Genomic DNA, 27,386 nt, shown 5'->3' on the forward strand with positions numbered 1-27,386 from the left:
ACCGCCGTGTTTGCGGCGGGGCCCTAAGCTGCCTGGTTGGTTGTACGCGATGACGGTTCTGCTCGAGAGCTGCAATGTGGGCTACTACGCTGGTTGGCATCCAGCCCGTTCACAATCAGCTAGTTGAGGAGAAGAGTTAGGATACCTAAAGCAAGAGAATGGATGCAGCACCACCTGCCGATCTTTTTGATTAAGTAGCCTAGTTAACTCAGGTTAGTAAATCAGGTTAGGCTTTAATCTCCATCCACAGTTTTAGAATAGGCCTAAACTATAGGCCTGCGTGTTCCATTTCTCATAAAGGGTCGGTTTGAAAGTAACACAAATAAACACACCCAGAAATACAAGTGCAGAGCTATAAATAACTAGAGAGGGTACAATTTCTGGGGAAATTGTAGGGTGTGCTTGCTTGCGTCGGTTGCACAGGGGTCCGTTTTTTAATGACATTTTTACAACTGATATTTCTGTATTTTATATAAAAATGCATACTTATTATTTATAAAGATTACATAGATTTAAAAGCATTTTTTTTTGCTGCTCATTTACAACTGAAAATACGAGTGAAGTGTAGAATGAAATAGATGTCTTCTCATTTCCCCTGCAAGAGGCAGCCTCATCGTTGAATCAAAACGAATAAATTTGGCAGACCGGTGTAAAAATTGACCTAATCTCTATGACTGAAACGTCATCTTAAGTTTTTCCCTTCTCGTGATATTTTCAGGCATGTAGCCTACTCATTGCATTCATTCATTAATAAAGAACCCCCTTTGAAGATTATTCTACGACGTTACCCGGCAGTAGAAGATGGAATCGCGATTCAGACAGTCCCATCTGCTAACTGAAAATATGCCCCCCAAAACGTAAATAAGCTTGACATTTATTTAGTGGAAAATAGCTCATTCATAAAAAGCTCACTGGTAGCGATCATTGTCAGTAACAACGCAAAATGCGATATAGCCCTGTGTGGAGAAGCTGCCCCGGTAAATTGTACTACTACGGTACAGTACTAGTAGACTACTGCTGTGTTCGTCTTGGTAGCGATTGCGTTGGTTGAATTGGATTTAACGTTCCGTTGTACGGTTTAGGCTGAAATTAATTATTTTCATGAACAGATTGGCAACGTTTAGGCTGTGGCAATGAAGTTCAGGTTAGTAGTTAGACTTTTGATTAAGTAAGGGGAGTGCCGAACATGTTCTGTCGCCGTTTGACTTCCTACAGCTGTGTAGATGTTTTTGTAGTGTCTCGCGTAGGCTACAGCATTGCAGTGAGCAACACTGGTTTGAAACCACAGGTAATGATAATTTCACCCACAAATCGTTTACTTGTAATGTAATGTCATAATAAATCCTACAACGAAAATGTATTTGTGAGGAATGTTTATTTTAAAGATTGAAAACAGATGCATCATAGACCACTGTAGTATGTGTTGCCCGGGCAACAGAGGCTAATGTCATGATGCTAATGCTTCAGTGAAATAGTAGACTACCGTTTCCAAAAGTAGATGTGGGCCTACTTCCTTAATAATATCAGCTAATATTGTACATTACATTTCATAATTGTGTTTCACATCACAAAGTAAAATGAGTAAATAGTTATCACCCTGGCCTCTTTGCTTGTGGCGTTCCTGCAGCTGCCTTGCAGTAAACCTATAGTTAGCCTAGCTATCCCCCAAGTTAACAGATGTGAAACGAATGTTCTGCTACAGGTAGTCACGCGTGTTTTCGTGACGTTAGTGACGTAGTGACGTTAGTAACGTCAGTGACTGTGGCTAGCAAATTAGCCACCGTTAGCTTCACTTTTCACCACAAAAACGCAATTTCTACTTAAACCATGCAACGGAACGTAAATAAAAATAAAAAAACGCAATCGCTACCAAGACGAACCTTTTGACACCGCCGTTGTGTATGTAGTCCAAATATTGACTGATCCTTAGGGGGGCGAAAATAAATAAGTAAATATATATGTGAGAGAACAAAGGTTGAGAACAAGTCAATGTGGGTTTAATAATTGGGTGTGCATAGGCCTGTATAGGCATACGCTTTCATTTTGGGAAGGTGAAGGTGGGGAGGTCGAGCTCACGCCTGCTGAAAGGTAGCCTTTTCTTGCAGGCTAGGTCTACCCTGGAAAAAGCCAACATGATGGGTAATGTGTTGTGTTGTAGCATCATCTAGCGGTCAATATTGCAACATTAACTTGATATCTACCTCAGAAAAATGACTGAATTACATCTGAATTACATCTGAATTACAGCTACATTTCTATGGCTAGAAATGTAGCCTATTATTTAGAAGTGTAGTATTGTCAATTCTTAAATTAAGATATTATTAGATATTGCAAACAAAAGTTTAATTTTTGAAGTTTCATTTCAAAAGGCTAATTTCAGGACATAATATTAGCCTACATAGCCTGAATAGTTTGCTGTCATCCTGTCATAGAAGCTGAATACATTACATTGGCTACATTCTATTCATTTGGCCTACGCTTTCATCCAAAGCGACGTAGCCTACATGGGCGTCTCAAGGAACGGTCTGTAGCCTAGGCCCTAGGCTACCCACATCTCACGGGCGCGGGGAACACAAATAAATAATACCGTCTCAAATGCTTAAATATAGGCTTGTGCAAAAATAACATTTTGATTACAGTCTCCAGCTGATTGAAGTTGTGAAGAAAACAATATCTGTGACCGTCTCCAAATTCTAGCCTATATGCTAATGATAAATCATTAACAGCATAATTTCTGGAGAGAGTATGACTATTTGATTGGAAAAGTTTTTTTTCCTATTCTATATTTTACATATTATTAATCTATGCTTTTACACAAAACGACAAGCAGCCTATGGGGTATAGAGCAGCAGATCAAGGATCAGAAATGTTTGAACAGTGTTCAAAGTATAGACACAAGGAAATGTGTGTGTGTGTGTGAGATGGATAGTTGAGTGGTCTTGGGCTAACAGAAAAGTCTGTCACCTTGTCTTTCTGTTGACAACAATGTTCCAACAGAGGCCAACCACTAGAGGAGCAGCAACCATGAGACATCCTCCTTTACTGCTCCCACCTCCAAATCTCCCATCATCCGCCAACATGGCGCTGCCATCACTGACTTCAGCCAGTAGAGAATACTGGGTGGGGCTTTGCCAGTAGTTGGGTATTTCCTCTCGGCTCAGGTTTCGTTGTCGGACTGGCATTTAAATGTGCTGCAGTGAAAGAGCCGGTGGATTCCTGTGGCCGCGCAAGAAGCTACGCAGCATACGGAATAGATGCTTTTCAACAGCGATATTACCGTTTTTCCTATTTTGATTTGATCGGTTATCTTTTATTCAGAAAGTATTCGGTGGCGTTGACCGCGTCTGTGTCCCAATGTAAGAGACGAGATCACATTCTGACAGCTTGTTACGTGCATCATTGTTTGTGGGGGATTCCTCTACAACGTGAATGAGAATCTGGCTTTGTAGCTGTGATATGACTTTGTGCATGTGTATACTCTAAGGTCGATGTGTTGTGGTTGTAAACTGGCTTTTTATTCGTCTGAATGCAGTGGTGTCTTGTGCGTTGCGTGGCCTTGAACAGACCTGGGAAGCTGTTCCAATGAAGGATGCTTCAGAAAAAATAATTGATTGAAAAGAAAAAGAATAACAACTTCCACAAAAGCACATTTCGAAATACCCTCCCCCCCCCCCCCCCCCCCACAAAAAAAAACAGGCTGTTCGCTGTCGAATCTCCATCATCATCTTCACCCTCAGCCGCCCCATAGAGATTCCCTGTAGAGTATAAGGTTGTCCATTGCCCTGCACCATCATGTTTAGCTGGTTGGGTACCGATGACAGGAGGAAGAAGGATCCAGAGGTCTTTCAGACCGTCAGCGAGGGACTCAAGAAGCTCTACAAGACCAAACTGCTGCCGCTTGAGGAGCACTACAAATTCCACGAGTTCCACTCGCCCGCCCTCGAGGATGCAGACTTTGACAACAAACCAATGGTCCTACTCGTGGGCCAGTATTCCACCGGGAAGACCAGCTTCATACGGTAGGCCACTTTCGTTGCTGTTTTTAGGGCAGAGTTATGCCTTATGACAGTGTTACAGACCGTGTCAGGTCCCTTACCTGTGATTTACAGCATATAGTCGAGAACAAATAACCCATACATTTCGCCATAGTAGGCTTTTAATTAAAATATTTATATTTACATTCATATCTAGACTGCGGGGGAAGACTGTCATAATGGAGCACAAGACAAACCCTCCAGCAGGAATTTGAGAACCATTAAGTCAAAGATAAACATGTGAGCTTTTGGCAACCCAAAGCCGTACATCAAGTAGTAGTTCAAATCATATGTGAAATCCATAGGATGGGCTGTTCTTAGATGTGTCTAGTTAAGAGTTTACGATGACATTGAGCAAGACAGCTTAGCTATCTGCTCAAGAGTGGAGAAATACACTGATGGAGTCGTGCCCCAGACATGTGTGTTGTAAAACTGTTTGTGCATGCTAAACTTTATTACATGTAAGCAAGGTGAAACACCTTGAGTGGTCAGGTCTGTATTTGTCGAGTTCAGAGCTAGTCGTGCAATAGGACATGGATGTATACAGACTGTTGGGATAAGGATGAGAGACAGATGGGATCTCAGAACACCCAGATTGAACCCAGGCTTTCTGGGCCCTATTCTGTTCTCTAAGCTAAAGTGTTTGCGGCAGCTGTACCGTTTTAGGGTTTGGCCACACTCGGACAGTCACATGCCACCTCGATTGTTTAGCTCTTACATACGCACGGCACCACACACTTGAGCTATTTACCAATCTGACAGACTACAGAGGCCCGCTGACAGGAGAGAGAGGGAAGCAGAGAAACACAGGAGAGAGAATGACAACCTACTGCTGGTTGCTAGGGGTGTGGACCCATCTCACATCACACAGGGAGGGATGGGTTGGGGGGGGGGGGGGGTTTGGGGGGGCAGGTCAGAATTCCAGAAATGTCTCTGTGAGGTTGACATTTTGACAGCTAGATGCTGAATATGAGTGATCTGCGATAAGTGGCAGAAGAAGGTCGACTGCAGACGACAGATCCTGTTTCACGTGCATTGACAACTCTGATCGTCTGCTGTCCCCTCACTGTTGCAGCTGGAGAAAGCTAAAACATGATCATAACCACCCATAACTGCATCATAACTCTTAAACATTTGACACAAATGCTCAGCATGTGTCTGTGTCAAATGTCTTGAGAGTTTCTGTAAATTTCGAGGGACACAACCCAAGCTGGTAAGGTGACCGTTCTCTCTTGGATAACCAATGTCCACTGTCAAAGTTAAAAAAGTGGGTTGGACATGAAGGGAATTAGAGGAATGGGTGAACAGGGGTGGGTGGAGGAAAGAGGCTGGGGATAGGACTGGAGGACAGGTTTTGGGAAAGGCCTGGAGGAAAGTATGGGGATATGACTGGAGGACAGAGGCTGGAGAGTTGGAAGGATAGACTGTAGTCCCATCACTATGGTTACACCCTCTGAGTAGTCCCTTTGGAAAACGCTTGGCATCTATTTTTTCTGCTGATACAAAACCAAACGTGACAGGGAAATAACATTATAATGAATGTCACATACACAAACACACACACAAACACCCCACATGCACACACACGTAGAAGAGATGGGGGAACATTCTGAGCCTTAGGTCTGTTTTACGATTACACTCTTAAATTGCATTGCAAGAATCAATCACCCCCATGCTCTTTATTCCCCTTAGTTTAGGCCGAACTCTTCTCTCTTCCTGTCAGATATCTGCCACGTCGTACATCTCTACTCATTCCTCAGATACCTCCCAGGTCTAACTCCTCCCCTCTCTCCTCAGATACCTCCCAGGTCTATCTCCTTTCCTATCTTCTCAAATGCTTCCTAGGTCTAAATCCCCTCCTCTCTCCCCAGATACCTAGGTCTAACTCCTCTTGTCTCAAATCTCCAAAGATACCTCCTTGGTGTAACTCTCTCCCCCAGATACCTCCTAGATGTAACTCCTCCTCTTTCTTCAGATACCTCCTAGTTGTAACTCCTTTCCTCTCTCCTAAGATACATCCTAGTTGTAACACCTCTCCTTTCTCCTCAGATACCTCCTAGAGCAGGACTTCCCAGGGATGCGCATCGGTCCAGAGCCCACCACCGACTCTTTCATCGCCGTCATGCATGGAGATGTGGAGGGGCTGGTCCCTGGCAACGCTCTGGTTGTCGACCCCAAGAAACCCTTCAGGAAGCTCAATGCCTTTGGTAACGCCTTCCTCAACAGGTGAGCTGAGTGCTGTATGGTTTTTCTTTAGGACGTTTTACCGTCTTACCTTATTTCGTCCTACCCGATGTTGCCTTGTTGTAAACGCTGAAGTCAAGAATGCAGCATTCAGGAAGTGAGTTGGGTTTGTTTTCCTTGTTTTTGTTCTCTGTCTCTAAAATACCTGTCTGGAAGCACTAGTGCTTTGTGAGCGCTTGCAACTCTTGCAAAATTTCAATCAGATTCTGAATACCAGTCAGTTTAGAATCCAAAGCCAAGCTTGTGTGGTCTGTGATTGATGATGGCTGGATGAGGCTGTCTTATGAAACACAACCACATGTTGAAAAAACTTGGTTTGGGGAGGAAAAGATAGATAGGGAGAGAGAGGGGGCAACACTTGTGCATGTGTGAGGGTGTGTTTGTGGTTTTGAGAGAGAAAGGGTCTCCTACCAGTATCTCAGTCAACCATGTATGTTAATATGACAGTATAACCTCATGGTAGATAGGGGAGGTGGGGATGGGGATGGGGGGGGAAGGGAGATGAGGGGGGGCAGGTGTTAGCTGACCATCGTCGACATTCCTCTCCTGATTGCGCTTCTACTCCTGGCCGAGGCTGCCTCATATACTGTCAACATGAGCACTGGGTCTTATGATATGAGGTGGTCTTGTTTAACTACCCTTATGGATACCAAATGTCCTTTGGGTTAGGGTTATGGGTCAGGGGTTAGTGGTTAGAGATAACACCATTTTGATTGGAATCGAATGGTCGGGACCCACTAGGATAGAAAAACAAACTTGTGTGTGTGTGAGGGTAATCGCCCTCCGTGTCTCTGAGCCTCATACCGTAAGTTTCTGTGGGACACTTTGTGAATGAAGGGCCTGTGATGGTTCCTCCAGCTGTCCTCAGAAGGAGAGAGGGAAGGAGCAAATCCTTGCAGATGTAGAGAGATTTACACAACCATCTCTGTAGGGGAAACAACTACGTTAAAAACGGGAGTTGTTCATTGAAATTCATGTTTTCCAGGCACAGGTTGAGCGTGTCTTGCACTATGAGGTTCTTTCAAAGGTAGCATTGTTTTTGTAATGAGCCAAGGGCTGCATGTTTTACTATTAGACTGAACTGGTGTTTTGAGGTTTATGGGTTGTGTTTCCTTTTGAGCTAGGAATAAGAGAGGATATAAATGTTTCGGTTAGGGGAAAACAGTTTGTTTGCAGTTTGTCTAGCCAAAGAGCAATGAATGAGGCTCCGTGATGTTTCCAGCTGGGCTTATGCCATGCTGTTATGTGCTTAACAGGGAAAGGGGCGACCTGGTTGTGTTGCTGTTTCAAACTCACAAGAATCTACAGGAGCTTGTATTCTATTCATGTCTGGCACGGGACAGATAAAGAGTAAGATAGAAGGGTTGGATACACTGGTCTTCAGTTCTCCAACCAGCCAAATAGTCATACACCCAATCAACCAGATGACCACTACAGACAACCAGATAGCCAACAAGCCAGCTGACCAATTACTCATTCAGTCAGCTGATAAATCTGTCATTCAGCCACCAACCATATGACTAACCAACCAGTTGGTCAGTCAACCAGTCCAACAGCCAGTTAACGAACATGCCAGTCAACCAATGGTGTGCCTGAACCTTTTTCCAAACTATAATAATGTGTGTGTGTGTGTGTGTGTGTCCAGGTTTGTGTGTGCACAGCTGCCTAACCCAGTGCTAGAGAGCATCAGTGTGATCGACACTCCTGGGATTTTGTCTGGCGAGAAACAGAGGATCAGCAGAGGTAAAAACACCCACACACACATCCCCCCCCCCCCCCCCCCCCCCCCCAGGACCAGCCAAGCACCCCATCTTGTTTTCTCACTTTGGTTATGTTAGAGTTGAGGCAATTTGGTTGTATTGTGGGTACTTTGCGTTGTCTTGATGTTTTGATTGCAATCTCTGACACCTTCCTCCCCACATCAACACCCACCCACACATGTACGTGTACACACACACACACACACACGCACGCACACACACACACACACACATACTGCAGACGTAGAGCAGTGTTTTGAAGCTTCATCCTTTACTCTGAATGACCCTTCAAAATTTACAGGGACAATACCATCGCAGAGCGGAGCCCAGTCTCCATGCACTCATGATCAAACTGTGTTGACAGACACACACAGATTTTATAGGATATTTGAGACCCTGTGTATCTTTGTGTGTGTTTTGAGCATTTCTACTTGACCTATAAGTGCTTCGGTTAGGAAAAGAATACGTAAATATGTCTTACGTACAGTTAAATACATTTAGTGAAATTCATTTAGTGAAATATTTTTTTTATCTCAGCTGTTATATAGTGTGTCTTTTTAGATTTGTGTGTTAGGAACAAACGCTCATTTAGCAGACGCTCTGGATAAGAGCGTCTGCTAAATGACTATATGTAGGAACATGAGTTCCAGATGATAAAGCTATGTGTGTGTGTGTGTGTTCCCTGTGGAATTCCCGTTCACAGAGAAAACATTGTCAACACATCAAATTAATTCTGATTGAAAGTCTCTCTCTTCTTTCACTGAAAGGCTTTCAATATACTCCATGACTGATGTTTTCATGTCGACTCCAATTGTTTTGGTTTGACCAGAGCAAGTTTTACTTTCTTCTTCAGATTTAGTTCAGCTTGGAAGGAATTGTCAGGTTACTTCAGATGTCTGTGTGGATCTTTCCATGTGATTAAAGAAGTTTGTAGTGTTTCTGTAGTAGATGCCAGTGGGCATGTGCTGCTGTGTGTTTTTGTCCCTGGTAGTTACTTCATTTCACATTTGCTGGTGCCCATCAGACACCAGTTATCCCATAGTAATCACCCTTATCCATGGTGTCAGCACTTTCCTTTGGGGAGTGTGTGTGCATGTGTGTGTGTGTGCATGCGTGCGCGTGTGTGTGTGTGTGAAAGCAGTCAGAGAGGGTTAACTAGCTGGGCTGAAGGATTATGAGGCGGACAAGGGGGAGGAAGCAGAGAGAGAGAGACCATATTAGAAGAAGCATTTTGTTAAACACATTCATATGTGAGGCTCACCATTTGCCAGGAGGGTTCTGGAGAAACAGCAGTTATGAACATGCTGACTGAGCTCATCTATGGTGCAGTACTTCTCTTTTCTCCCGAGTTAGTTATTTTTATGAAATTGAATGCTCATCATGGTGTGATACAAAGCTGCAGTATTATAGACCTTCTGTTGCCCTACTCATAAAGATCCACTGAATCAATATAACTTCATGAATTACAGTTATAAAATGTATTTTTACAGTAGCTACTGTACTGTTAAATACTTTTGAGATTGTGGGAGAGTCAAAGGTTAGGAAGCCATAACAGTGTCTGTCTGTGTGTGTGTGCGTTTGTGTGTCTATCTGTTAGATGTTTGTGTGTACTGTAGTACATTAGTATTTGGCCATTACAGCCATCATTGTTTTATGCAGCCTCTTGCCTCAACCTCCCCCTCAGGCCTTGTGGCCTTATTAGCCTCTTCCTGTTCCTCTTAGCCCGTGGGGCTAAAGAGGCCTGTGTCCTGCCCCTGGGGGTGTGACTTGGAGACCCTGAGCCGCACCTGTGGGCTCTGTGGGAGTCTCATCAGCTAGAAAACTCTATTAGCCGCTTACTCTCTGTTTCTCTCTCTTTTTTCTGTGTTTCTCACTCTCTCTGCTAAAGACTGCTCTCTCTTTGTCTCTGCACTGCACTACATGCTGGGTCATCCTGATTCACTCACATACTCCCCTCGTTCCCTGGGTCAGACAGTCGTGGGCGACTCATTAGCAAGTGTGTGTGACAGACAGATATAGCTGTCCTAATGAGAGCCTCTTAAGAGGCAGCACAGCTCTGCACGGGGCTAACTCAATCACAATCACATTCTACACTGGTGGTACAACCTCTAATATCAAACACAGGGCTGGCTTACCGTATGTGCAGACACACACACATACCCAAATTGGCTTGAAAATAAGTATCTAGGCCCAACTCTGATGCTCATCATCAAGCTTATCATAACAGAAAGAACTTTGGTGTACCTACAATATCAAAACACAGTTAACAAGTTAAGAAGACAGCTATTAATGCTATTATGCTACTACTACTGCTATTACTACTGCTGCTAACGAGTCAATTTCAAATCTAAGCCTTAGTGTTTATATAGATATATGTTTGGACAACTTGCTTACTTTTTATTTAATTTCTATGGTGAACAGTATTCTTCCATGTCCTTCTGCCCTGGACTGTCACTTAAACAAACCTGTAACCTAGGTTTGATATTCTGATATTTTAGATTTTTTAGATGTTTTTCAAACTGTGCATATTTCTTCCCAAATGTGAGGTAAGGTAGGGTAGCGACAGCACACGGAACTCCCCTAACTAACATTCTACAACCTGGTGTCACCTTGTCTGGTCTCTCTCTCAATGAAGACCACATCACTCTCAAAAACAGCACTGGGCTAAAATGAAAAAAAGAATAATAGGTAAAGAAACATTAGCCTGCTTGCTCTAGGCATGTTCATCTTCACAAACTAATACATTTCACCTTCACCAAGGTTTGATACATTACATTACATTTAGCAGACAAGGCAAGTAGGGTGAAGAGCCTTGCCCAAGGACACAATGTCATTTTGCACAGCCGGGAATCAAACCGGTAACCTTCAGATTACGAGTCCGACTCCCTAACCGCTCAGCCACCTGACACCTGATAGCACAGTGCTCCTGTAATGTGACACCTCTGTCTGACTGTACTATTACTTTAGAATAATGGTCCGTTGTTAACAAGTAGCTATGCAGGAAGTACTAAGTAGTACTACATTAACACCGAATTTAATACTATTAACTAATATGGAACCAAGATTAGCTAAGCAGTAAGTAATAGCTAATTTACGACAAAGGTAGTTCCTTGGTAGGTATTTGGTTATTACTAAATAAATATATCCTCTTGAGAACTACTTGTGAACTATGACCAATTAAAAAAGAATAACCAATTAATTATTAAAAGTAATTATTCACAAATTCACAAAAGTAACATGTCTAAAAAGTGAACAATTTGGTTGTTTTACTCTTAACATGGTCATGACTTTTCAGAAGTTTGTGCCTCAAATGGGTTCTTTGTGGAAACCAGTTTATGAATATTATATCCCCCCAAATACGTTAGCTACAGATTGAGCTTGTGACTACTCTTACCTAAGGATGGATGTATGTTCTGTTTATTTCAAACTTAAACATGGTGTAATACAAATAATGATAATTCGTTTAAAAAAAATTATAATTAGGAAGTGATGCTGACACGCTCATGATTGGATTAGTTTACTATTATGAGCTCTTGAGTGTCAGTTCAATATGTCTCAGACTCCAAAGACCTACCTTTATGTTACAGTAGCCGCCTGAGGAGGACTTCTCTTTAGGATATGAATATAAACATCGATGTTCTCTTGTCAAAAACAATTTGCATCCTGCATTTATGTTGCGATAAGCGCAAAACCACATCTTCCAGATTACAATGTTTGTTAGAATATCACTAGTGCCTCACATAAATGTATGCCTGTATATGTCAAATATAAAAATAGACTTATATTACTTGTGAAAACCAGTATAACTCCTCACTAATTACTCAAGCGTTACCTTGTCATCCTGCAGGAACTACTTGTGACGTGGCCATTATTTTAAAGTGACAAACATGTTAACTCCACACTAATTACTCAAGCGTTACCTTGTCATCCCGCAGTAACTGTAATCTGGACCATTATTTCAAAGTGAAAAACATGTTAACACCTCACTAACATCACCTCTACCTAACGTCACCTCGCAAGATCTACAATATAAAACAACTGCAGTGATTGGATAACATTTTTTTTAATTATATGCACTGGAAGACTTACATTAAATCGTAAAAGAAAATCATACATAATGCAAAAATGCACATGGACATGCAAGAATAAAGCATTTTGTAAAATATGTCTGAATGAAACATTCTTTGTTTGGCACAATGATGAAACCTAGCATTTAAACAAAAAATTTGGATTTTGGAATGAAACATTCAACACATTCAACAAACTGTGATGAGAAACTGAGTCAAACATAATGGCTTAATAAGTAAGTAGCTACATGGCTAACCCTAACCCAAATCAGCGTATAGGCCTACTCACTCTATAATGAGTCTAGCATTGGCCACTACTGCGAAATACAACAGGTGGGGCAGTGCCCCACCTGTTATCAACAGAAAGAACTGCAACAAAATTGTTATGTTTTATTTCTCTTTTTTTTTTTCGTTTACTTCGAATCATTTATTATCTATGAATATAGCATCTTCCTAAATTGTTTCGTTTCATTAGTTTGTGTTAGGATTTTATTTCATGTTCATTGGTCCCTGCCTTGCTGCTTCAGACTGCGTTCTGCCGATTCGAATTAGCAGAGGCTAATCGTGAAGGTGGGGCTCTGGTGGGGCTAGCCCATAGAGTTAATATAACTAGAGGAAGCAACTTTTGTCTTCCAAGATGGCGTCCCCATTCATTTCTATGAAAAGTGCTCAGCGGCGCAGTGAGGCAAGCGAGAGTACGAAACTGGACCGCGCCATCTTTCCACTTCCGACTCTTCCGGTCCAGCTTTAAACAGTGGCTCTTTTTTTCCCTAGCTCCGAGACCTCGTGCACGCTTGCAACTAGCTGTACACGTCATACTTTGCGACAACCAGTCGCGAGCATAGATTTATATGGTTGCGAGCGTGTGAGCTAAGGCATTGCAGTGGCAGAATGGGGTACAAGTCCGATAAGAATCAGAGACATGATGCAAACTTTACAGAAATGTATGCTGTCACTGTATAGTATTCCTTTCACTTGTTTTTTAGAAATAGCCTATAGGGCTAAATATAGGGCTATTCTAAATGGAACTCATCACATATGTTGTTTTTTTTCTTCGTGATTTGAGTATGATTTCCAATGCATTGTATCGGATTAAATAAACTGTTAACATGAACACTTAGCTCCGTCGTTGTTCTCGCCAGGCAAAGAAAGCTTAATAGTTATTTTTGTCATGACTTTACGACAAAATCTTCCATAATGCAGATTTACCATAGCTTACTGTCAACTTTATATTCAAACGAAATGCCACGAAAATCACACTGCCTTCAATTTAACATCAGTGTAGAAATGTGGCTTGTGTTTTATATGTTCAACCTACAAAACCAATTGGTTTTGTAGGGTTAACCCTAACCCAAACGCCAATTAATGGATATAACGTGATCTAACAAGACTTGGTAATAATGTAATAAATTGAGAAGTGTGTCTAAAATATAATCTACTTTATTGAACGTGCCTTTGAAAGGGGCATATTAACAGAACTATATACAAGACGTTTCCATCAGATATTAAGTGGGGGTGAAACATAGAGTCACTGGGGACCTTCATTGTCCCACAAAAGCAGTCTGGCTTGACACGATCAAAAAAAGAATAATGAGTGTGTTTAACAAAAGCTTCTGAAGGCAAGACTAATATTATTTAAATATATATATAATTTCCTATTGTGGTTATCAGTTAAAGTACTATTAATCTTCGTCTTTGCTCCAGATAGACATGTCAACAATCTATGCTCACGCTTAACATAATATAATATTTGCCATCATGTCATGAACGTTTTTACGAAAAATCAAATCTATTTTAAAATAACGGGAATAAACTATATTAACAACATTTCATGTATGTGTGACAACCATTTGCTAAACTTGCTACAACAGGGCAGGCAACTCAAGCCATTTCTTTCAGCTCCAGGTAAATCGGCTATCGGCCAATGTGAACTTTTGTGCTCGTGCCCTGTTAGTATCCGCGAGCACATTTGCAGGCAACTTTTATTGACGTAAGCAAATAAATGGGGTGCTAGTTTACCCATTTCGGATTGGTTTCAAACTTAGCAAAAATCAGGAAAAATTATTCTATGAAAAAGCTAGTAGTATGAGCCAGGTTCGAGAATCGAACAAAAATTATTGGGGGAGATAGCTTTGCAAATGTTGACTGGAGTTAATAGAATAAAACACGAAATGCAATACCACCTACATCCACCGGGGCCGTTGCTTCAAGCCGAGGGGCGAGGGCTTGGGCTCATGGGCTAGCCCCTCTCTCACAAGGAAATTTACATTGGACGTGGCAAAGTATTAATACGCATGCTCAGAATTCTAATCCATCAATGTAGATAACACGAATTTGATGCCAAGTGGGGCAGAGAGCCGGTAGCCCCACCACAGCGTCATCTTGTATTTCATACCTGATTGGCTGTCTGTCTGTCTGGCGCCAACATCAGTCAGCAAAGAAGAAGAGCGAGTAGTCCTTTTTTGCTATCTTCTGTTGAAATACTACACTACCCACAATCCTAAGCAAAACAACACTGATATCTGGAATCAGGCTATTAATCTGAAGGTTGCCAGTTCGATTCCCGGCCGTGCAAAATGACGTTGTGTCCTTGGGCAAGGCCCTTCACCCTACTTGCCTCGGGGGAATGTCCCTGTACTTACTGTAAGTCGCTCTGGATAAGAGCGTCTGCTAAATGACTAAATGTAAATATCTCTGATTGGTCGAACTCGCGGTTACCATGGCGACGTTTACCACCCCTGTGACCGATTTAAGCGATCTGAAGGTAAAATGTTAGTTTGAGCAGGAAAAGAAATGAAACGTACATATGCCAGTGGTGCTGAACATATCGGACAACAAAAGAAAAGCTTATTCAGTCTACCAAAAGTGACCTCTTTCTTTGGTCCAGTATCTGTAGAGCTAGCTCAAACCCTGCGCCCGGTGACCTGCATGTCCACGGTGCTGAAACGCGGAGCCCATCGTTTCTATTTATGATACCAGTAGTCTAAGTTCGGTTCAGTGTCAGTCAGACACTTTTTCTTCTTTGCTTTTGTTAAATAATTCAAGTTGAGGGGATGTTTGAGTCAGCCCAGACAGCTGAAAATATACTGCGCTAATCAATTAGCTAAGCAGTGAAGTTACCGAAAGGGCGAGGCTTATTCCAACATAAAACGCTGTATGTATATTGTTTTAATCAAATAAGGTTGGATTATTTCTATGTTTAGATGCCTGTTCATGAAGATGAAAGTGCACATAATAAAATAATAAACCATTGATGCAAACCAACAGGAGTCCTTGCTTTTTCTGCTCTATTATGTTAGATGTGGGTAGGGCCCCGTATAGTTATTGAAACAGCCCCCCAGATGCTTAACCCTGTGAAGCCTGACACATCAACTAACAGACAGAAAATTCAGTTTTTTGTTATTTTAGTGTTTATTGAACCTTTAGTCAAAACATTTCCGCTTTGTTGGGGCCGTCAGTGGTGTTGAGCTCATTGCTGTTCGGGTATGGCCCTGTAGGCAAATTGGTTCTGAGCTTGGTTGCATTCCTAATTTAGGTTTGCAAATGTGACAGTGGTAATTTTACATGTGTGTGTGAGAGAAGGAGAGGGTACAATTTCTGGGGATATTGTAGGGTGTGCTTGCTTGTGTCGGTTGCACAGGGGTCTGTTTTTGAATGACATTTTTACAACTGATATTTCTGTATATTTTATATAAAAATGCATACTTATTATTTATAAAGATTACATAGATTTAAAAGCATTTTTTTTTGCTGCTCATTTACAACTGAAAATACGAGTGAAGTGTAGAATGAAATAGATGTCTTCTCATTTCCCCTGCAAGAGGCAGCCTCATCGTTGAATCAAAACGAATAAATTTGGCAGACCGGTGTAAAAATTTACCTAATCTCTATGACTTAAACGTCATCTTAAGTTTTTCCCTTCTCATGATATTTTCAGGCATTTAGCCTACGCATTGCATTCATTCATTAATAAAGAACCCCTTTTGAAGATTATTCTACGACGTTACCCGGTAGTAGAAGGTGGAATCGCGATTCAAACAGTACCATCTGCTAACTGAAAATATGCCCCCCAAAACGTAAATAAGCTTGACATTTATTTAGTGGAAAATCGCAAAATCGTAAATTGTACTACTACAATTTACCGGGGCAGCTTCTCCACACAGGGCAATATCGCATTTAGCGTTGTTACTGACAATGATCGCTACCAGTGAGCTTTTTATGAATGAGCGATTTTCCACTAAATAAATGTCAAGCTTATTTACGTTTTGGGGGGCATATTTTCAGTTAGCAGATGGTACTAGACTACTGCTGTGTTCGTCTTGGTAGCGATTGCGTTGGTTGAATTGGATTTAACGTTCCGTTGTACGGTTTAAGCTGAAATTAATTATTTTCATGAACAGATTGACAACGTTTAGGCTGTGGCAATGAAGTTCAGGTTAGTAGTTAGATAGACTTTTGATTTAAGTAAGGGGAGTGCCGAACATGTTCTGTCGCCGTTTGACTTCCTAAACAGCTGTGTAGTGTAGATGTTTTTGTAGTGTCTCGCGTAAGCTACAGCGTTGCAGTGAGCTACACTGGTTTGAAACCACAAGTAATGGTAATTTCACCAACAAATCGTTTACTAATGTCAGAATAAATCCTACAACGAAAATGTATATGTGAGGAATGTTTATTTTAACGATTGAAAACAGATAACGCTACATCATAGACCACTGTAGTATGTGTTGCCCGGGCAACACAGGCTAATGTCATGATGCTAATACTTCAGTGAAATAGTAGACTACTGTTTCCGAAAGTAGATGTACTTCCTTAATAATATCAGCTTATACTGTACATTACACATCACAATTGTGTGTCATATCACAAAGTAAAATGAGTAAATAGTTATCACCCTGGCCTCTTTTCTTGTGGCGTTTCTGCAGCTGCCTTGCAGTAAAGCTATAGTTAGCCTAGCTATCCCCCAAGTTAACAGATGCGAAACGAATGTTCTGCCAAAGGTAGTCACGCGTGTTTTCTGGACGTTAGTGACGTTAGTAACGTCAGTGACTGTGGCTAGCAAATTAGCCACCGTTAGCTTCACTTTTCGCCACAAAAACTTAACTTCAGCCTAAACCATGCAACGGAACGTAAATTCCAATAGAAGCAACTCAATCGCTACCAAGACGAAACTTTTGACACCTACTTTGTCTATGTAGGCCAAATATTGACTGAGTTTTAGGGGGGCAAAAAGAATAATAAAAAGAATAATAATAATATATATGTGAGAGAACAAAGGTTGTTCCCTTGCCGAAGGCAAAGCACACCCAATTACACAAGAAGGTCTCTCCAGTAGGCCTGTGTAGGCCACTACAACACCTGGTAGAAGCAAGCCGCTCTGTCGTTAAAAGTGTTTTGTGGAGCCACGCTGTTTGTTGATGTGTTAAATAAACACATCAGTAGCAAGAGGGAGTTTTGTAGCTTTAATGGTATGTATCCTATATTTCGAAATGGTTTGTGCCCCACCTATTTTTTTACATATAAAAACGCCACTGTAGATAACCCAATTCAGAGAACAGGAACGTGGCCCAAAACGCAGCTAGCTATTGTACAGTTGTTGCTAGCTGTAAAGCCAGGCTAGCTGTCGGCTAGCTTGTAAAAAGTCCCATTCATACAAACTGTATAGTATTGCATTCGAAATTCGCACTAATTCTACAATTTGAAATTCTAGTGAAATTCACCTAGTCGTTATCTAAGGGATTATGTTAGCCAAATACTGGATATTTACCATCCATAAAAATGTGCCAAATGATTTAGCGCTCCAAACTCACTCATTGACGTTGCACCAGAGTATAGGTTTCGGGAAAACATGACATGGATTTCAGGGTAAATTGGTTTCGGTAAGCCAAGTCGACTGGATTTGGAATATGGACCGGCCAGGATTTGATATTTTCTGAGCTGCAGAAAGACGTAATAGCAGTCACACACGTCCCTCCCCAAATATTATAATATTAACGTTATAACGTTAATATTCATAAACTGGTTTCCACAAATAATTAATTTGAGGCACAAGCTTCTGAAATGTTATGACCATGTTAAGAGTAAAAAAAACACAATTGTTCACTTTTTAGACGTTACTTTTGTGATTAGTAATTCATTGCTTATTCTTTCTTAATTGGTCATAGTTCACAGGTAGTTCTCAATGAGGATATATTTATTTAGTAATAATGAAATACCTACCAAGGAACTACCTTTGTACTAAATTCGCTATTACTTACTGCTTAGTTAATCTTGGTTCCATATTAGTTAATAGTATTAAATTCGGTGTTAATGTAGAACTACCTATTATTTCTTGCATAATAGCTACTCGTTAACAACGGACCATTATTCTAAAGTGTTACCCAGGGTTTGGCATTTGAGGGAGAGACAGAGATAGAGCGAGAAAACGAGAGAAATGGAGAGAGCCTGGATGTTAGCTGGGCCATGAAAGTGGCAGTTACTGCAGTGTTCAGACTGTAGTGTTAGAAGATGTTGGTTGGCCGCAGTTTTCATCTTTTATATTCATTCTTAACATGACTTGTCAGATGGTTTGTTACACATAACCATCAGGGAAGTCGTCCTGGGAAACTGGAAAAAGGGAGCAAACCGATAACTTGCAGCTTGGAATGATGGACTCTTGCGTGGTCTTGATCTTGCTAATCCAGCTCTTACAAGGTCAATTCAGTTCTGTTGTAGACTGAAACTTGAAGGACATCCTCAATACAAATCATAAATTATTAAAGCTGTGCCTGTTCTACCTGCTCTGATTTGATAACTTTCTTTTATTGTGGACTACTGTGCTTAAGCGCCTGCGTTACTATGTCAACCAGTATTACGGTGTAACCCTCTCAATTCCTGGAAGTTTAAAACACAAGAGGTGACAAGAGCACTATGTCACACACACACATGCACAGACACACAGAGAGCACACAGAAAGATAAATGGGAGTAGGTCTAGGCCCTGGCTGTCTGTCTTGCTGGCTTTGTGTCCAACCCAATGGCAATTGACAGACTAATTTAGTACACATACCAGAGCAGGCAGAATGCCCTTGGTGTGACTTGGGGAAGAACAATCCCACGCTGTTCTGTTGATGGAGTCACAGAATGGAGGGAACGTTAACAGCAAAAGAGAGATACTTTCTTCCACTACTACTGAATGTATGAAATAAGATAAGAAATTCCAAGTAAACAAAATTAAAAAGCCTTTTTTGTGACTGCCATGTTTGAGTCTGTCATGATCGTGTTTTAAGAGCTAATTTATAAAAAGAATGTACTATTATTTGATACCAAAAGGTTACCAGCGGTCAAGGGGATAGTTGGTAATAGTTGGCCTATTACAGAAACGTTGCTGAAGGAAAGGGAATGATTGCTGCTTCTGGTTATGTTGACACCCCACATGAACTGCAGTGTGCAAACTTCTCAGCGCAGCTGTGTTTATGGTCAATTACAGTGTTTTTTTGTGTGTGGGTGCGTCTGTGTGGACGTGTACGTGTGTGTACATATGTTTGTGTGCATGTGTGTGTGGGCTTATAAATGTGTGCAAACCCTGTCATCTCTCTGTGAGAAGACTGGCTGTTTGTTTACCCTCACACTCCCACTCTGCAGAACTGTAGTCGATGCACCTGGGGCACAGCCAGTCTAAATATGACCCATAGTCTTGCACCACAGTGCTTGACCACAGGCAAATACACAAGATACTTTATAGATCCATAGTATTCCAGAGAACTGTTATGGGAGTTACTGTAAACCATAAGTGGTTACTGACAGACGAGATCACACCTCTCATCAAACGTCACTTCATGTCCATTTCAGTTCACTGAAACAATGCGCACATTTTCATGTTCATCCTGTTGTGTGTGTGTGCATCTCCATCTCTCTCCTTGTCTCCAGTGGCGACTGAAGAGGGGGCTGGCTATAGCTGGCTGCATAGATGCCCGTATGGAGGTATTGTGGAGAAAGGACCCCTTGCAAAGACCCTTAACTCCTGCAGAGTTAACCCAGCGGCATCATTAGCCTGCCCATGCAGCTGGGCCATAGAGATCACTTAGAGCACATTTTGTGTTATATTATATCTCAGTGGTCCTCGCCAAAGCCAGACACATGGAAAGTTGTGTGATGTTGTCATATTAACTTAACATACTGTATGTCCCAATGGTTTACGGAGGCCAAACTACTGTACATCCTAATTTCAGCCAAGCACACCTATGTCAGGTACATAAAAAGCTTTTGACAGGGTAGGAGCCATTTTTATGGAGTTGTCTTCCAGTCCAGCAGATGTTTCATGTAAAACTGTGTTTCATCTGTCTGTGATGTTTTCTTATTTACATGTTCCTTGATTAGAGCTACTTCCAGCAATTGAAAAATGTTACTGGGTAGATTAGCTTTGTCCTGAACAGTTTGAGTCTCCAGTGATGCCATTGGCCCAGCTCTCCATACAGGTCTTAGCCACACTCTCAAGTCTTCTGCTGAGCCCAGGATGATGATGGGCTTCCCTGTCATCCGCTATCCCCTTGCTAACACCTAGTGCACACTACTGCAAATTTGACCAGAACATCTGTTAGGGAGCTACATTTTGGAGAGGGCAGGCATTCTTCCGAACATTGCTGCTTCACTTCATGTTATGGTACCAGAGCTCCAGACAAATCATTTGATTCTTTTAAAAATCTTTATTATTACTATCATGATGAGCCTTCCTCACCTGATTGCATCCGCCATGACTATTAAATCCATGCAAAGGGATTTTATTGAAACTCGCCAGACCCCAACATACACACACAGCAACAGTGTGCACTAGGCGAAATATTTCAGGGGCTAAATCTAATCCCGAGGGCTTTATTGGGAGCTTTCCCCACACAATATAAAGAAACATATGTGTATATTAACCCTCTATGTCCTTCATAGCACCTAATTGTATAATATCTCCTGTAACACTGCAGCAAACTTTTACTGGCTCACCAACACAACACATGATTTCGAACTTTCACAGAATATACATTTGAGTTTTAGTATTCATTTTGCAGACGCTTTTTCCAAAAGCGACAAACAAGTAGTAAATATTGTAAGTACGACAGATAATCAAAGACTATAATTGCACACTTTTAACAGTACATGAATGTTTTGTGCCAATGAATGGTCTGTAGAAATGTCTGAGGAATAATTATTTGGGATATCATTCTTGTTTGTAAAGCAGATGTGTAACTGTGCCTGGACAATCCTCAAGAAGGCTTCTGTAATGCTCCTGTGGTTAAAGATCATGGATTTGGCTTGTGTGCATTTATCTGTTTCCATCCTATGTGCAACATGGGATCTCTCCTGGGAACATGGCTGACTGACTCATTCTAGACCTGGGTGGAGATCTGGGTCTGGGCTTTGAGCATTGGTCTAAATATGGATCTGGCTTTAAATCCTGTGCTGCCTATTTGAATGATTAACATTCTAATACCATCTAACCAACCTTGCTACTGTTATTGTTCTTTCAGTTCAACATTGAAATGTACTTCGACTGCTTAATATCGTTTTCCCCATATTCATGTCTGACTACTGTTTTCGGGCTACAGTAATGACTCCATTAGGGAAGGAGAGTGGAGAGAAGTAGAGGATTAGGTTTCCACTCTCTTCTCGATGAATGTCACCTCTGCCAGGCTAGAAGAGTGCTAACAGTGGGTGTCTTTAATGGGTCTATCTTGTAGGACTGAGTTGTTGTATGGTATAGTACAAGAGCGAGAGAGGATGGGTATCTGTATATCTTTGTATAGGCAGTTCAGGATTTAATCGTGCATGTAGTTATGAATGCTGTAATTGTCACTGACCCAGTGAAACCTCATCTCTGATATTAACTCCCTCCTTCCCCCTGTCTTTTCTTCCGCTTCTGTCCTTCCATCTTTTTGACTCTTTCTTGACATCTCCCCTAACCGCCCCCCCCCCCCCCCCCCCCCCTCCCCCAACACACACACTCCTCGGGTCATCCCACTGTTCTCCCAGGCTATGATTTTGCAGCGGTTCTGGAGTGGTTCGCAGAGCGCGTGGACCGCATCATCCTGCTGTTTGACGCCCACAAGCTGGACATATCGGACGAGTTCTCGGAGGTGATCAAGGCTCTGAAGAACCACGAGGACAAGATCCGGGTGGTCCTGAACAAGGCCGACCAGATTGAGACGCAGCAGCTGATGAGGGTCTATGGAGCGCTGATGTGGTCGCTGGGAAAGATCGTTAACACGCCCGAGGTTTGTACAAAAATGTGCCAGCTAGGTCTGGAGGTGACACTTAGATCCTTGCTCGCATTCTTTTTTAATAATGTTCCAAACAGTAGATTTAGGTAAATCTAAGGTTTGGCCAATGTTCTTTGGCATAATTCTGGTCTTCATGATGACAAACACCAACTACAGGTTATCTAATGCCTGGAATGAAGACTAGATGCTGAAAGCTTTCTTATACTGTTCCTACACCTAAGTAGCTATTCATAAAACCAGAGAGTTTTGTAAAATCAAAAAGAAAACCTGATGAAGGGCACTGTTTATCAAATTGGTTGCATGTATTATTATTGAGCCCGAAAGAGATAAATAAAAATGGTATTTAACCTACGCAGCCCTGGTATATAGGTCTACAATCTATAGGACTTCCTTTTCAATAACCCCTGATCTAGACTGACCAAAAAAATAAACCATTCCCTCTGCCAAATGTTACAATGTTGCTATCGTCTTAAGAATCTTATAAATGTGTCTCATAACCATTTGAATGTGTAGGCACTCATAAGGTCATGTGATAGGTAGATATATGTTCTTTACTGTTCATAAAGGGGTCAGCAGCATGAAAACAGACAAGACAATAAATACATCAAATAAACCCTGTGGTACAAAACACTACAGTACACTGCAGTACAACACACTGTGTTACTGTGTCCTCCAGGTGATCCGAGTCTACATCGGATCGTTCTGGTCCCACCCTCTGCTAATCCCAGATAACAGGAAGCTGTTCGAGGCGGAAGAGCAGGACTTGTTCAAGGACATCCAGTCTCTGCCACGCAATGCCGCGCTGCGCAAACTCAACGACCTCATCAAGAGGGCCCGTCTCGCCAAGGTGAGAGGCCCAAACATATCGGTATTACAGGGAAAGAACCCCCCCCCACACACACACACACACACACACACACACACACACACACACACACACACAGACACCAAATCTACTTTACCAGGTCCAAGACTATGTCCTTGCTGTGCTCTAGCCTCCACCCTACCAGATGCATCAAATTGTTATTGATTCATTCTGTTTGTATATCTGCAGGCAACAAACATATTTCAATAGCTAGTGTGTAAGCATACACTCACAAAAACACATGGAAACATTGTATTTAAATCCACAAAAGATATTCCCATTGATATTTGGAGGCTGATGGCTACAGAAATCATTTTCTCCATGCATCCTGTGGCTGTGAAAGGCCATCAGCCTCATATCTTCGGAGGTCCACTCTGCTAAATCCGGCTGTTAACAGAGAAATGGGAAGGAAGACTACGAAGTGAAAACACGTCTCTGTAGTTGTATTCTGAGGTGGCTTTACATGGCGTTTGTGAGTGTGCAGGAGTCTCTCATCTATTCCCCACTCCCTTCCCACCAACATCCTGTTCTCCCCTGTTCCTAACCATACAGGAGCGTTATACTTCCGCCTCTGTCAGCAGAGTTGGACTCTTCCACCCTCTGAAGGGAAACCAGGCTTGAGTGTTCCACTGAAGTGTGTGGGGTGGGGGTGTGTGTGTGTGAGGTGGAGGTGTGTGTGTGTGTGTGTGGGGGGGGGGGGTTACACCCACCTGAGCCATCACAGGGGGAAATGTTTCCTCTCATCTCCGGGAATTCTGGGAAAACACTAGGAAAGGGAACCCACTTTTGCATTGGTGTAGGTAGCAGGAAAGTATGTGACGTACATGTTTGTGCCCTGTTTCAAAGATTTGTGAGGGATGGAGAGAAATGTTACATTTAGTCATTTAGCAGACGCTCTTATCCAGAGCGACTTACAGTAAGTACAGGGACATTCCCCCGAGGCAAGTAGGGTGAAGTGCCTTGCCTAAGGACACAACGTCAGTTGGCATGACCGGGAATCGAACTGGCAACCTTTGGATTACTAGCCCGATTCCCTGACATATATATATCAGAATATTATATATTCTTCTGTTGGCTCCCAAGCAATGGACTTAAATAAAATACTGGTTTGGGGACATTTGGGGGAAGGTGCACTGACTGTTTGTTTTTTTTACACCCCCCCTACCCCCTCCCACACACACACACACACACACACACACATACACACACGCTTATCTCAGGTGCATGCCTACATTATCAGCTCCCTGAAGAAAGAGATGCCCAGCGTGTTCGGGAAGGACAACAAGAAGAAGGAGCTGATTGGCTGCCTGGGGGAAATCTACAGCCGCATCGAAAGAGAGCACCAGATATCACCAGGAGACTTCCCCAACCTGAAAAAGATGCAGGTCAGTGATAGAGAGGAACAAAGTACTACATTTATTTAGTAATTTAGCAGACGCTCTTATCCAGAGCGACTTACAGTAAGTACAGGGACATTCCCCTGAGGAAAGTAGGGTGAAGTGCCTTGCCCAAGTACACAACATCATTTGTGATGGCCTGGAATCGAACCAGCAACCTTCTGATTAATAGCCCAAGTCCCTAACCGCTCAGCCATTTGACTCCCTACACTCCCTACATGGGAAGAAAGAATAAATGTAGACAAAAAGAGACAAACATGGAAACCTAGTCGACAGTTAGATACATGTGCAACTTTCAAACTGTATCCTCTCGCCCTTGACGTCCCACCTTATACTTCAACCCTGAACCTGCCCCTTCCCCTTCCTCTCTCTTCATCCACCTGCAGGACCAGCTTCAGTCGCACGACCTGAACAAGTTCCAGCCCCTGAAGATAAAGCTGCTGGACATGGTGGATGACATGCTGGCCCACGACATTGCCCAGCTCATGGTGCTCGTCCGCCAGGAGGAGACCCAGCGGCCCAACCAGTCGGTGAAGGGCGGCGCCTTTGACGGTACACTCAACGGGCCCTTCGGCCATGGCTACGGAGAGGGTGCCGGCGAGGGCATCGACGAGGCCGAATGGGTAGTGGCGCGGGACAAGCCGGCCTACGACGAGATCTTCTACACACTGTCTCCCGTGAACGGGAAGGTGACAGGCGCCAACGCCAAGAGGGAGATGGTGAAGTCCAAGCTGCCCAACACGGTCCTCGGAAAGATCTGGAAGCTTGCCGATATCGACAAGGACGGGATGCTGGATGACGAGGAGTTCGCCTTAGCCAATCATCTCATCAAGGTCAAACTGGAGGGGCACGAGTTGCCCGCCGACCTTCCGTCGCACCTCGTGCCCCCCTCTAAGAGAAAAATCCCAGAGTAATCCCCCCCTTCCTCCCCCATCTCCATCCCACCCTTCTCCCTCTTTCTATTTTCCATCGGGAGGAGGAAGAAGAAGATAGCCGGCAGCGAGGACAAAAGGGTTGATAGGTGAAGGACCACACTTCAAGAGAGGAGAGCAGAACCTGTGGTAGTCATGCTGTGTAGTCTGTCTCGATGTGAAGGGTGTGGCCTTCTCTCCTCTCACCTGTATGTTTTGATTTTATTTTTTATTATACGTTTGGGAAGGGGAGAAATGAGAGGTTTTAGAGAATGATATCTGGACCCTTTAGTACACACACACACACACACACACACACACACACACACACACACACACACACACACAGACACACACAGACATGCATGTCAAGCAGTTACTGTATCTACCCCAATTGAGAAGTTGGCATCAAAACTAAAGGATCTCTCTGTGTCTCTATATATGGGAATGTAATTGCATTTTTATTTCATTAGCCTGGTTTGTATGATCCTTTTTTTCCTTTGGCACTTTGGACGTCAGACCTCATAGAACTAATACATATTGAAAATCTGCCTGTAGACCATTGTTCCTCATATATTTGTTGTCTGCATTATCAATAACTGTAGTTGTGGCATGAACTACAGTGATGTGATCTGTTCTGTACCCAGAAAGGGGGCATGTCTAGTACTACATAACTTTTCCAGCTGTACTAGTCTTGATATTCTGCATGCATACAAATCTTCAGAATAACAGCAGATTTAATTTACAAACATTGCCCATGTAACTGCTTTGAATAATCCCAATTTGAATCAAAATGTTCCACATTGAAAGAATTTGAAGGAAATAATTTGGTTTTACATCCAAATTATTTCAAAGAGAAATTTGATATTGAATTAAAATGCATTACATGCAATGACTTGCAGCAGCGGCCTACATTGATTTACTGTGCAGAAGGTGGAAGAAAGTTATGCAGCATAGCCATTGGTTCATCTTCATAAACACACAAAACCACATAATACATATCCTTCCCTTCAGCCCAACCAATCTTTATAATGATATACCAACCAAGTTCAAAAAGTTCCTCATGACATGTTGTGTAGCACTGTTACCCTAAACTCTGCTGGGACTATACCGGTGTGGAGGTAACCATGACAACTTAACTGTCTATCCAAGATCTAAATGTGTATTGTTGTATATGCTTCTAGTTTACCCTCTAGAGACTTGTGTGTGTTATACTTACAGTGTTTTGCCCTTTAGCTATTACTCTCCTATGAACTTCCTGTCTTAAGATGTGACTGGTAAAGATGTGAACTGACAGAGACAATGGTTGGATTCTGATTTCTGATTGGAGGAGAGATATGGCACAGACTCTGCCATTACAGGACACATAACAGATTTAACCAACGCTTAACCAGACATGACCACATTGGGCCGCTGAAAAGCGACTGTGTTATTTGTACTGTATGTATTCTTGGAAGTACTGGGTTGAACTGTATCTGTATTTACTGAAGTTACTCTGACTGATCGGATGATGTAAAAGTCTACTGTATGTGCAATGGAAAGTCTGGATAGTTCAGATTGCCTCCCTGTGCCGATTTGACCTGTACCACACACACACACACACCACACAGATTAAATTTAGGAGATGTAGTTTTATATGAGAAATGTCATCTCTTGGTCAAAAGCAAAGTCAATGGCACTCACATGCACGTAAATACACACATACTCTGGATGCTCACTCTGTGATTCACCATCATTACTAAACCACCTGTACAGACTTGTAGACACGCTGGTTCTCAAACCAAGTCACACATCTCTGCTAAAACCCATGGATAGATAAGCCATACCAGAGTGACTTGCTGAGCTCAGATTTAGGAGTGCCTAAG

The 27,386-nt window shown here is 42.3% G+C and overlaps 1 protein-coding gene across 1 annotated transcript; it reads left to right on the forward strand.

The window, feature by feature from the left end:
- Nucleotides 1–3,204: 3,204 nt before the first annotated feature.
- On the forward strand, nt 3,205–25,835 carry ehd3 (EH-domain containing 3). The gene is made up of 7 exons (XM_067241067.1): nt 3,205–4,019; nt 6,084–6,260; nt 7,924–8,021; nt 22,101–22,342; nt 23,025–23,195; nt 24,434–24,598; nt 24,997–25,835. Exons 1-7 carry the CDS (start codon nt 3,793–3,795, stop codon nt 25,522–25,524), a joined length of 1,608 nt encoding a protein of 535 aa, XP_067097168.1. The 5' UTR covers nt 3,205–3,792; the 3' UTR covers nt 25,525–25,835.
- Nucleotides 25,836–27,386: the final 1,551 nt, after the last annotated feature.

This window comes from Osmerus mordax, chromosome 8 (assembly GCF_038355195.1).
Source record: "Osmerus mordax isolate fOsmMor3 chromosome 8, fOsmMor3.pri, whole genome shotgun sequence".
Lineage (NCBI taxonomy): Eukaryota > Metazoa > Chordata > Actinopteri > Osmeriformes > Osmeridae > Osmerus > Osmerus mordax.

What these genes read in the sequence shown, in the direction of transcription:
- ehd3 (XM_067241067.1), top strand. Translation starts at nt 3,793, where the DNA reads ATGTTTAGCTGGTTGGGTACCGATGACAGGAGGAAGAAGGATCCAGAG. An exon ending in GAAACAGAGGATCAGCAGAG is followed by an intron (nt 8,022 to 22,100) that starts GTAAAAACACCC and finishes CTGTTCTCCCAG; the next exon opens with GCTATGATTTTGCAGCGGTT. An exon ending in AGATCGTTAACACGCCCGAG is followed by an intron (nt 22,343 to 23,024) that starts GTTTGTACAAAA and finishes TGTGTCCTCCAG; the next exon opens with GTGATCCGAGTCTACATCGG.